The sequence below is a fragment of the Lygodium microphyllum genome, chromosome 29 (assembly GCF_053477565.2).
Source record: "Lygodium microphyllum isolate KBCC chromosome 29, Lygodium_microphyllum_v1.1.10, whole genome shotgun sequence".
Taxonomy (NCBI): Eukaryota; Viridiplantae; Streptophyta; class Polypodiopsida; order Schizaeales; family Lygodiaceae; genus Lygodium; species Lygodium microphyllum.
In genome coordinates this window covers 121,078,743-121,091,267 of record NC_141163.1, presented here as the reverse complement: position 1 = coordinate 121,091,267, position 12,525 = coordinate 121,078,743, and the positions used below count along the sequence as shown (strand labels likewise).

The following is a 12,525-nucleotide window of genomic DNA, read 5'->3' as shown; positions in this document are numbered from 1 at the left end:
ACTTATGAAAGTGTATATGGACAAGTGTGTTGAAGAACTAGCCTGGAAGAGACTAGTTCAAAGTGAAGATGGACAAATCTTCAAGAGATTAGTCCATGTGGGATCATCAGTGGAAATTCACTTTCAATTGAGCTACATTACAGATTTGGATGTAGCCATAGTCTGCAAAGATGGTCAGAAGACTAGTGGGGATGCAATGGAAGCAACTCCTAAAATTTAGCAAGTTACTATTTTGGATCTCAGAATCTGTTCGCATCATTATCTTCGTTTTTGTACGATGATTAATCCTCTGGTATGTGCCGAGGTCAAATTTTGAACTGAGGATGGAGAATTTTAGATCGAAAGGCTTAAACAGGAAAATTGTTACATGTATGCCATGTGTCACAATTTGGATATAAATTCCCAAAAGAGAGAGAGAGGGCAGCACAAAAACGAGTTTCAATGCATGGGGGGCTCATTTTTGTGAAAGGGAGATGGATTGCTGCAGATGGAGAGCTCTTGAGAGCTGCTCTACCTTGTCTATGATGCACAGAGGCTTGAGCTACCTTCCTATTCTCTCTCTTTATCTCCCTGACAGTATGGTTATGCTGCAAAATCAAGGGCCTTTCTTCTGATTCAGGTACAGCTGTGTGGAATATGCTATTTTTGCACGAGGCAAGAGCCTCTTTTCTCCAGGAACAGGAGCAGTTGTTTGCTGCCCACAAGCACGAACAGATGAGGGTGGTAACCTCACCAAGCAAGTGTCTGAAACAGCATTAAATCAGTTCTGATTCTGGACTGTTCAGAGGTTATTTCAGAGCCCAATTGATGTCAGAATCAAGGGGCACTTGGCCCAAATGATGCAGGACAGTGCAAGGAACAATATGAGCTGAGAACAGGTGTCAGAACAGGTCTGAACCAGTAATTACAGTGGGCTGAACAGTACAGGGAACAGTATGAGTTGTAAACAGGTTTCAGAACAGGTCTGAACCAGTAAATACAGCAGGTTGAAATGGTCAATTCTGCACTCCAACCAGAAGATTCAGACTTGGGCAGAGTTTCCCCTCCTGGTCAACTTGATTTGGGTCAGTAATTGTATTGTTATGCTGTCAAATTTCACCCAGACTAGGTGAAAGACAGCCCATTGTACTTTCTCTTTACAAAAATAAAGAAATACCGCAAGGGGTGCCTAACTTAGGGGCCAACAGGGTGTATGTGTTGCAACAGGAGCATTCTAGCTTCCTGTATGTCTTCTTGATTCTGTGTCTTTAAGTTCAGGTAAAGTGGGCGACTGTTAAATTGGGTGAAAGCATTTATTTATTTTGGTTGTACACTACCGCCCTTCCCAGTGAACAGGCCGGTTACACTATCCCCAAAAGTGGTATGATAGCCTTCATCATCTAGCTGCCCTGTGCTTATCTCGCTCTTCTTGAGCTAGGGTACATGCCTCACATTATACAAAGTAAACGATGAACCATGCTAAAATGCCAACTGCACACTACCAATCCCTCCAATGTCACATGCATAATTGTCCTCCAAGTGGACAACACCGTGTCTACCACTACTATAGTCAGAAAGCCACTCACAATGTGGTGTTACATGGAATGAGGCATCTGAATCAAGAATCCAGTGCTTCCTTAGTCTACTTGACCATTTGGGCATGTCACTTATTACAATGAGATTGTCCACATAAAGCACAAACATTGCATGTCCTTTGACTAACATATGGACATATAAATTTGGATCGAAGGTAGATCTTTAATACTCCACTATCTTGAAGGAATGAATGCATCTAACCTTAAGTAGCCTATTTGAGGCCATAGAGAGTCTTCTTTTACCTATATACCTTACCATCTATGGTAGAAAAGCTAGGAGACTACTCTACATGGATCTCCTCCTTTAAGTCACCATTAAAGAACGTGGACTTGACATCCAACTAGTAAACTAGCCATCTCCTATGGGCTAGCAAGAGCAAATACTATCCAAATGGTGGCCATACGAGCTATGAAGGAAAGAGTATCATGGAAGTCAATTCCTACCCACTATGCAAAGCCTTTGGCAACCAACCATACCTTGTGCTTGTCAAGTATGCCATCAATGAGATACTTAGTCTTAAAAATCCACTTGACTCCAACCACATTCTCATGAGCAAACCGAAGCACAAGGTACCAAGTGTCATTTCATTGAATGCACTCCAACTCTTGCTCCATGGGCTTCTACCAAACTGTAACATCTCCTTTACCAATGTCAACTCCCTATCTTGCATGGCATTAGTCATAAGACCATAGTTAGTGCAAACAAGCTTGATGAAGTGTGTCTAGTTCCTTTTGAGATTGCAGTGGGCCATCCTATGGTTGCCATTCCTTGGGACACCCCTCAATTCTTTCATCACGAAGTGTCTCACGAGCCCAATGAGGAGGAGATTAATACTCCCCTTGTTGCTTTGCCTCTACTGAAGTCTCTGAAACTTCCACTAGTGGAGAAAGGGTTGAAGAAGCAATCTCCTCATATATAGATGGAGCCTCAAGACACATCAGCTCAACAAACACTAGTTTAGGTGCCTAACTATCACTTGGATCTCCAAGAATAGGGTGCTTCTCAACCCCCTCTGCAACTAGAAACTCAACAAACCATACATCTTGGATCATATAGATATTCCGTGAAACAGGATCATAAGTCTTGTATCCCTGTGACTAAGAGTTGTAGCCAATAAACACCTCTCTTTTGGAAGCCGACTCAAATTGATTCCTTTGCCTTTGCCCCTTATTTTGGCCCTTGGGAAGCCTGACCTATAAGAGCCTCAAATTTCTAAGAATTTGTTTCCTCACATGCTCACACATGGAAGCGGGCTTGCTTAGGTTCAAAGTCCACGTCTACACCTCCAAAGAAAGCCTCTTTGTAGCAATCATCCTATTATAGAGCTGATCTAACTCCAATCATATCTCCTCAACATTTCTTAAAAGTCTCCAAACTTGTGATACTCAAATGAGAAAGAGAGGGAGTTCAAATAGCCAATATAAACTTTTAAATGAGTAATCAATTGTTCCTTAATCAAAATTTGAATTTGATTACGAGCTAATTAATCATAATTGAGTTGTTCCCTAGACCAAACTTAAGCAATGGATCTACCTTACAACTTAAGTAAATTACTTATTGGGCAACACTTTCAAATGATCATTAAACCGTAGAAAATTTACACATTTTCTCATCTTGGCCTTGTGGAGACCGAGAAAAACATGAAGTCACCTACTAAGTACAAATGTGTTAATCCAAGCTACCACAAGATAATCCTTTAATTATCATAGCTACCTCATTAAATTCCCTTGCATAGTGGGAACAATGCATGTTTAAGTTAAATGCATAGATTTTGCTCATCAAGAATGGCAATAATTCTCCTAGGGAGGTAACTTTGGGCAAATGAAAGGCTAAATTTTTATTTTGTTATTTTTCATATTAATTTAACACCTTCAATTGTCTAATTTCGGCAAACGTTCAAAGGGACTCTAAGAGAGCAATGTATCGATCAAAAATTATAATGCATAAGAAGTTGAATTTTTTGACACAAAACAAAACCCTCAAGTATAGTAGTGCAGCATCCATTCCTTAAACAACAAATAAGATGCATGTCTATAGAACAATGGCATGTATCAAAGTTTAAAATCCTAAAGGTGCTAGCAAAGTTTAATGGTCTACCAAGCGGTCCAATGACTACAAAACAAATTAAATGATCAACAAAAGTTTATTAGAGTTTGAGACTTGATTATCACAACAAAATTAAAGAACCATTATCCAATACAAGCCCTACAACTTGAGCTAGGGCCTTCCATGAAAGTCCCAAAAGGTTCTACAGCCCAAGTCCCAAACAAAGTTTCATTTATCATAACCAAACCTTCTTATTAAATACCCATAAAAACCTCTAAGACAAGAAACACAAAATGACTAGTAAGATCATTTCTCATTTGTCTAGGCATGGGCATCTCTACTCCACATTCAGTATGCATAAAATTTGGAGTTTTGCAAAAACTACCGACACAATGGCATCAACACGTCCTCATTCAAGAATCCATAATGGACTAGCTTGTAGCTTGTTTAAGGTCCTCTTTGAGCAACCATGGCAAGAGTAAAAGTCCTTCTATCTAATCATCTCTTGGATTCATTGCATTATCAATGTCCTATGGAAATACACGAGACCCCATAATGTTGAGCCACTACTAATGGGGCTAGCACTCAAACATAATCATGATGCATTGACCACTAATTGAGCCTCCTTCAAACAGCCCCAAAAGGCAATTAATACTGAATTTCCAAAAATAAATGCTCTATTTTTTACAATAGGACAAATGTACCCTCAATCCTCTATAAGTAGGAGGCTTGTATTTGTGCATCCTAATTCCCTCATGTCCAGCCAGCCACACCTTCAACCCTCTCCTTGCCCACTGCTGCCCACACCTGTTCTCAAGGACATCACCAAGTCGTGGAGCTTATTTGAGTGCTGCCCCTACTGTCTACAGCCCTTCCAACACAAAGCAGCGGACACCCTAATATCCAGCCATCGGTCTACTTTTCAAGTTTTAGCTTCTGCCCTTCAGGTTGGGACTTTTCCTCAGCTGCCAAACATCATCAGCTTCCTGACACCCAAATCTGCATCAGCCAGACCTGCATTTTCTGTTACAGCAGGCTGCCCCCCTCCAACAATCCACTAGTCATTGGCTGCATCAGTAAACCTGTGTTTTGCTGTTTTGAGGTCTTCCAAACCTGCCACTTCTATGTTTTCAATCCAGACAAGCTGCCCTGTTGATGACTTGTTTGTTGGACTCATCCAACTGCTGACATCATCAAACGCCCACTATGTTGCAAAGTTTTCAGCCCTCTCTGCTGCTGGATCACCCAGTCATCATCAGACACATCAACACTTGCTGCTGCTGCTATTCAACTATAACACATTGACACCCACTCCCTCAGCCAACTATGGCCCTGCTAGAGAGAGGTGAAGGTTCAAGGCCTACTAACTGTATCATCTCCATTCTTGTACATCCATAATCATTCAGCATTCTACAAATCTTGTGGCAAGAAATGACTAAGCAACCAAAGAGATAGTAGGGTTTGCAAGGAGAAACAAAGTGTGCACGGCAAACACTGAGAAGAGAAGAGAAGAGAAACTCAGATGAATGACTGAAATAACGAAGTGAATCTCATACAAGGCTGTCGTAAAGCGAAGGATGCCCTGGAGTAGGAAGACTACCGAAGAAGCCTCTAAGGTCTGCAAACACAAGGAGGATGAGGTGCCACCTTGAGCAGGGAGACTCCATTGAAGAGAAGCCTCTGAATCTGCAACACAAGGATGAAGGAATGGTGAGCCCAAGCTGTCAAATGCAAGGTCCAATGACCACTGATGTTGACACCAACTAGAGGTGAAGGTCGCCAGATGCTGAAGAAGCCAACAAGATGTCAAACGCAAGATGCAAGCAACGAAGATGATGTCAAATAATGAAGGTGACCTCCCAAACAACCAAATGCAAATGCTAGATGATGCCTCGTAAAACTAGCCTTCCTTCTTGGAAAGGGCAATAATTCCCTAATTAAGCACTTAATTGCAGTAATCAACAAATGAATATAACTTCAAATACACAAATTACCTTAATAATCTTGGACATTGGACACCCTGTTGGCCCCACAATTGACGCCCCTTTGGGTATTTCTTTAACTTGATTGCTAATGGAATAAGTACGAGCTAAGATTCACAATCTCTTTTGCTATTCCAAGAAGCTTCTTTGTTGTAGCAACAATCAGCAATCAATTCTCGCCAATTGCCCCTTGATTTTTCATCTAGGACTTGCACAAATGGAACCACCAATTAGCCAAATGCTGCCCCAAATTACGATGAATGGGCTTGCGTCTAAACTCCCTAACAATTACACAAATTTCAAGTGCTGAATTCAGTGTACGATGCCTTCACCAATTGGCACGGATCTCGGGGTGGCTGTGAAACCCTAATTTCTGCAAAAATTTAGAGTTTACAGGAAAGATCTCTCTGTTGTCCACCAAATTTGGCTGAGATCTGCTCAAAATGGCTAAGAAATATTGAGATCTCTTGGGAATGGGTTGGAGAAGGTGAGAGAAAGCCAAGATGAAAGAGAAATCTGATTTTCTTCGCGAGAAAACCCTGAATTCCACATGCTGCCTGCTCCACCCTGCATTTAAGGTAGTCACCTTACTGCCATGCTCCTCCAAAATGCTGTCACCCAATCAGCAATGTTGTTGTCAACCCTTGGAAGGTGACTCCCTACTATCCCCTACCTCTTGAGGCCCCCAAATAGCTGTCTTTTGCAACAAATTGTTGTTCTCTAATCAAAAAATGGATTGGCAGCTCTCTCTCTCTCTCCCCCCGTCTCCCAAGCAGTGAAACTAACTGAATGGGTGAGACCCAGCCACCAAAAACGTTTTCTCAAATTGCATGGGCATTTTGCTAAGTGGCGGCCTTCTAAACCCATCTTTCAGCATTATCCAACCATTTAATTAATTTTTGAATTTATAATCGTGAACTTTCAACCCTTCTAACCCTGCCAAAAATGTAATGTGCCCATCCATAATTAAACTAGCTAGGCCATTTGCAATCCAGAGTGGTCCTCAACCTCTATTGACCCTTAGACTGACATTAATTAATTAATTAATGCTAGTCCCTAGTGTCACCACCGACACTTATTGGCCAACCCTCTGCCTTAGGGTCCAATCTGATACCAACTAACCAACAAAACCCAGTTAGCATAACTTATCACAATTTTGCCTTCTGCACCTACTACATCCTCGAGGTCCTTAGCCTGTTACTATGGAATATCTACCATGTGCTTAAACAATCTTTTACATTTCAAATGTTATCAACAAGATTAAAGCATCTCAAAATTTCATGTCCCAGTGACACCTAGTGCTAATGCACTATCGCTTGATGAAGGGGCAAAAAATTGTCAAGCACAAGTGTAGCAACCTATGATGATGGAAGCACCAACAAAAAGTGTCACGGCTGATGAAGGGGAGGGAGTAGGAACCAAAATGCAAGTGTATGGAGCCTAAAAAGTTGACGCCAAGCTGATGATGCAAACGCCAGGTGTGGTGGAGCCGCCCAAACAGCCAAATGCAAACTGATGAAGCCGCCTACAAGAGAAGAAGCCAACGCCCACTATGTAGAAAGGTCGTCAGGTAAGGAGCAAGGCAAAAGATCACAAGCACACGGAGTGCCACCCTTAAGATGTTGTCACCATGATGAAGGAATGGTCACCAACTAGAAATGGAGCCTCTACCACCATAAATGAAGATCTCTAGAGAAAGGTGGTTGGAGCATGATGAGCAAGGATGGAGATGGGGGAAGAAGAGACCAAAGTCTCAAAAGAAGTGAGAGAGTGTGGTGAGTACAGGTGAAGAATAAATGAAAGGTGCCGTATATATAAGCACAAACAGTCTCGAGTCTCACCACTGAAGTCTCTCAGAGGTGCTCCAACTCTCTTGGAAGGCCCTAGAAAGCCTTTTTGGAGCTAGAAACTAAAACCAAAAATGGGAATGAAGAAGGAAAACTGTACAGAATGATGTGGTTCCTCAACATCTTGTTCTATGTGCTGCCACACCCTTTGCATTTTATGTATTTGTCATACCATTCTTTACATGATATCAAAGCAAAGGTGCACTAAGAGCTGAAGATCCTCATCTCTCATGAAGAACGAGTCATCTCTCATGAAGAACAAAGTTTAGCTTTCCAGAATACAAGGACACATTCTAAGATGTCTTCTTCGTTGTCACCAAAGTATTCTCCATCATGGCCAATGACAATGAGTTAAATGGATTAATATTCTCAATGGTTTCCTTCAAAGCCCATGAGCTCATCAAACTTGCGAAATTGGTATTCTCAATCCATAATGTGTTGAATCACTCGTAAGGGAGATATGGTTCTAATGTACAAGACTGAAAAACATCAAGTTGGAGCAAGCTCTTATGCTCCACCTCACACAACACCTTTGGCAAATAAGAAACATGAGCTACACACAGTCATTCTTTTCACCAAACACGGTGCACAATATGTATGGTTTGAATTTGACTAGTCCTTCTCTCATTCCTCCTCTGAATTGCATATAATGGGTACAAGTAATCACGAAGATCCAAACCCATACAAGTATGCATACGCACAAGATGTGATTGTAGAAAGCAATCAAGTAATATCACCATGTCTCATGCTTACTCTAATGAATTCGGTTTTAGTGCTTCCGCATCTCTTAACCAAAATCAAACTTTGCAATTTCAATTCCCACCCATTTCACAAACCCTTACATCCCTCCTATCTCACAACTGGCCACACATTTTGCCAATATGTCAATGTCTATCAAGCCAAGCTATACCTTTTCAACACATGCACCACACACTGTGGTCAATCACCTCAATTGGGGCAAAAGTCTAAAATCACCATGTCAAGCACATCTAGACCAAATCTAGCACCTAGTCACTCACAATTCTAGACCATGCCACCCACTTTCCTCACTCCTCACACAACCCTCTCTCTATTTGTATAATCCAAGCATGAGTTTAGTAATAAGACTTGCTTCAATAGGTCTAGCTTTATATCCTGGTCAAATTTAGTGCAACATCCATTGGATTCACAAGGCTTGTGGAAACTCATTAAGGGGGTAGGAATCGCAACCTAACCCACAATGGTCTTCATATTAGGTAGTCCACTCTTGGAAGAGCAAAAATACCATAGCTAATATCTAGCTCATGCAAGGTCTTGTACATAAGTTTCAGTCACAACTTTGGCATTTTAATCAAGCATTTACGCATTGGGCATAACTAGAGATATGACAACGAGCTAGCTTTACTTCTAGTTGGTTCTCACATAAGGGTCCCCTTTGGTAAGATGGTTGAAGAAAGGGAATCCACGGTTATGATGTGCTTCTATAAGGTTATTCGTGACAAGTAAAGAGCATTCAACTATTTCTACTCTCTACAATCCACGTGTAAGTATGATTGGCATTGATATCAATGCCTCCCAAAGCCACCTTAGCATTGGCTTCATCATCCATGGTTATACTCATTGTCATTGTTGTATATACAATGATGTTGAGGATTGTCAAGTGTTTACTTTGGAATGACCACAATGGACATCTAAGGGATCTTCTTGGGTGATTGATTTTTTAGCAATCCATCAATGTGTGTACAAATCACCCATGATCTAAGAGAGGGTGCTAGTTTCATGCATATCATGTATATGGAGACTATATTATATCCCATTTATGGGGTTTAGTGGGCACCAAATTTAGACCACTCAGTGGCTATTAACACAAACGGCTTGATCCCATGTATATGCACACATATATATGTGTGTATGTATGTATCATAGGTTTCCACTCCTATTTGCATCACATGACATCCTTGGAGAGAGGGATACTAAAGGCATTGTGGTGGTGTTGCTCTTTGTCATTCTTTCATGATGAAATCTGTTGCCCCTTCACAAGTTCTTGTGTGTTGTGCCTTGTATTTATTACTTTTGCTTCTCTTGTGCACTCTATGTGTGTGTACAATGACACATAAACCTTGATATGAACACAAATCTAGGTCATCCTTACTGCATACAACCTTAATTCTTCTCCCTTGTGAAAAGATAACCAAATGAGTGCACAGGTGCATAAAAGGATGCAAAAACAAAAGCATTGTATGCGGTTCCTAACTTCTTGAAAAGTTATCAACATATATTCAAAGGGATGTGGCATATGAAGTCCCTAAAAGCATTGTATGCGATTCCTAACTTCTTGAACCTAGGTGCCTTTAGGTCATCCTCGTTGCATACAATTTTGAGTTTTCTCATTTGGGAATGTTGATTGCCAATATGAACAACAATATCATATATGCAAGACAATGTATAATGACTAACAAACAAGTGGGTAAAGATACCAATGGATCCTAAAATGAGTTGAAAAAGCAATGATAATAGCCACCCCTCGGTCTCTATCTCTTCAAGTTCCCTACAAGCCATTTCGCATAAGGATGGACTAGGTTTGATTGAGAAGAAAAAGCTAATGTGAGCTTTGGGTCCCCCCCCCCCTCTCTCTCTCTCTCTCTCTAGGAGCATTGTGCACACAAATTGTGTACTCCCTTCTAGGAGCATTGTGCACACATTAAGACCATGAGTTCTTATAAACAATTGTTATTCAATAACTCTTTTACATGTATGTCATCTCATTGGTCTTGCTTTCATGTCTCAGGTTCACAGCAGCAGCTACACCATCCCAAAGTATCACCTCAATATCTCCATAAGACTTGGTTCAAAAAGTGCAAAAACAACTTCGGAAAACATGTCCTGTACAGCCCTCACTTGGTCTCTAAACCAAACTACGGCAATTTAGAAAGCTAGACCGAACTCTCATTCACCTGGAGAAGTGGAATGCCTTGCCTCCATGATTCACAGCTAAACCAAGAGCATCCCGGACACTTACACCTCCTTGATCCCTAAACCTTAGACAACAAAACCAAAAAGAAAGTAATTTAATCAAAAATCAAGCAGACCAACCCAAGTAACAGATTGTTCTTTTTAATTAATGATAGATCACTCAACATAAGTCAGTACATTGCAACAGACGGGGAGGTGCAAGAGCTGTCTAGAATGCTTAAACTGCCATGTTAAGCAACTGTCATGATTGAGCAGTGAATCACGTCAGACCACAGTGGAGATGACTAAGATTTAGATGCAAAATGGGAAGCCATGGTCACTGTTATGGTGGCTTCCGATTGACCATACACAGAAGGTTATGGTATCACTAAACATGCCGCTAGCTCAGTTTGCAATCGACCGACCTAACAAAATTCATACAGAAATTGATGTTAAATGCACGAGCGCAAGATCCTTAAGGAGACAACTGTAGCTGATCCTTGATTCACGCAGTCCTGCAGTTTCGAATGCTCAATTGGCTACTATGGTTTTGACAATGTATTACAAAAAAGAATTCATTTGGCTGTGTGTAATGAAGAACTTAAACTGGTCGATGATACTGAAGATTGACTGTGTGTAATGAAGCATTTAACCTGATCGATGATAACGAAGATCATAACAGATCGAATCTGTGAAATTTTCAATTTCGGGTTTGTCTCCGGATCCTTTTCCCCAGAAGGTGTAATTGTGGAAAGAGGAGTTGGAAATGGTATGCTCTTTGAACAAAAAACTACACATTAGATGATAATGTACTGCCTAAAAAGCTATCCAATTCTCTCTCTCTCTCTCTCTCTCTCTCTCTCTCTCTCTCTCTCTCTCTCTCTCTCTCTCTCTCTCTCTCTGTGAGCTACATCATGGTGAAGTGGTGAAGAGAGACCTTACCAGCCTCAGTGTGAAGCTCGCAGCTCCATGGCAGCTGAAAGAATTGATTGAGATAGAAGACAGGGAAAGAGGCCGGCTCACTCGATCTCGGATAGCTAGGTCTGCAGGAATACAAGTACAGAATTAGGGTTTAACAGGACGGCAATGACGATCCTCAGCTGGAGTCCGCAAGAGAGAGAGGATGGTGGTGAGATAATGGTGATAGAGAGAGCCAGACACAGGGGGAGAGTCAGAGGATTATGTGAGAATGGGTAGGTGGGGGCATACCACTCCCTTGATGTGAATGGGCTCCCACATTATTATGGATTTATTAACCTTACACAACTGTTGGTGTGAATCCAATTCTTCAAAGTCAAGAAGCTTAACAGGCTCTTTAAATGGCCTGAGAAGGCAGTTGAAAGAAAGGCTCACATGTAATGTATGCCTTCCCCTTCACTTCAGCCTTTCATTACATGTTGAAAGGCTGAAGTGAAGGGGAAGGCATACATTACATGTCTAACATTCACTAAAAACATTTTTGGTAGCATGGTAGGAACACACTATATCTAACATTCACTAAAAATATTTTTGGTAGCATGGTGGGATTCTTGAGTCAAATTATGTCCAATTGTGATTGTGATTTTTATGACCAAGAATTTCGTAAATTTTAGGGTTGTAAACATTTATGTTAAGCCTCAGTTCTTCATGCACACTAATCTATGTTTGTTGCCCGTGGGTTCAAAGAATTGTGTTTAAGAATGAATTTTTAAAATATATGTTATTTTGATTAGTTGTTCTAAATCATTGGTGTATCTTTAGGAAAATGGCTTTATTCTCGTAAAAATGAAATTTTCTATTCACCTCTACTCTTCTTAAAATGGACTCTTTTATTTTTATTGGCTTTCAATTGCATGAAAAATATATTTATTGTAATAACACATCTCACTCTCCTTGCTCACTATAACAAATAATTATTATTTCCTACATCTTTATTAAAAGAGCAAGCATTTGTGATTATAACCATCACCACTTGTCATCACTTGTTATTATTGGTGAGTACCCAAGGAACCTCTCTCTCTCTCTCTCTCTCTCTCTCTCTCTCTCTCTCTCTCTCTCTCTCTCTCTCTCTCTCTCTCTCTCTCTCTCTCTCTCTCTCTCTCTCTCTCTCTCTCATACACACACATATGTGAACTTTGCAAATTGGAAATTATTAAAGCACCTAG

General features: G+C 40.8%; 1 protein-coding gene across 7 annotated transcripts in view; it reads right to left on the bottom strand.

Annotated features, from left to right (window-relative positions):
* LOC148011091 (Pentatricopeptide repeat (PPR) superfamily protein) overlaps positions 1 to 11,634 on the bottom strand; it is a 33,910-nt gene extending 22,276 nt beyond the window's left edge. The window contains exons 1-3 of one of the 7 annotated variants that reach the window (XM_087672200.1): positions 11,324 to 11,633; positions 11,035 to 11,157; positions 10,384 to 10,467 (exon numbers count right to left, since the gene is read on the bottom strand). In XM_087672200.1, coding sequence (XP_087528326.1) covers positions 10,384 to 10,411 — 28 coding nt within the window. In that variant the 5' untranslated portion in view covers positions 10,412 to 10,467; positions 11,035 to 11,157; positions 11,324 to 11,633. Of the gene's footprint in view, positions 1 to 10,383; positions 10,468 to 11,034; positions 11,172 to 11,323 lie in introns of those variants that run through there. The other 6 variants (XM_087672202.1, XM_087672205.1, XM_087672199.1 and 3 more) reach the window with 6 other exon arrangements.
* Positions 11,635 to 12,525: the final 891 nt, after the last annotated feature.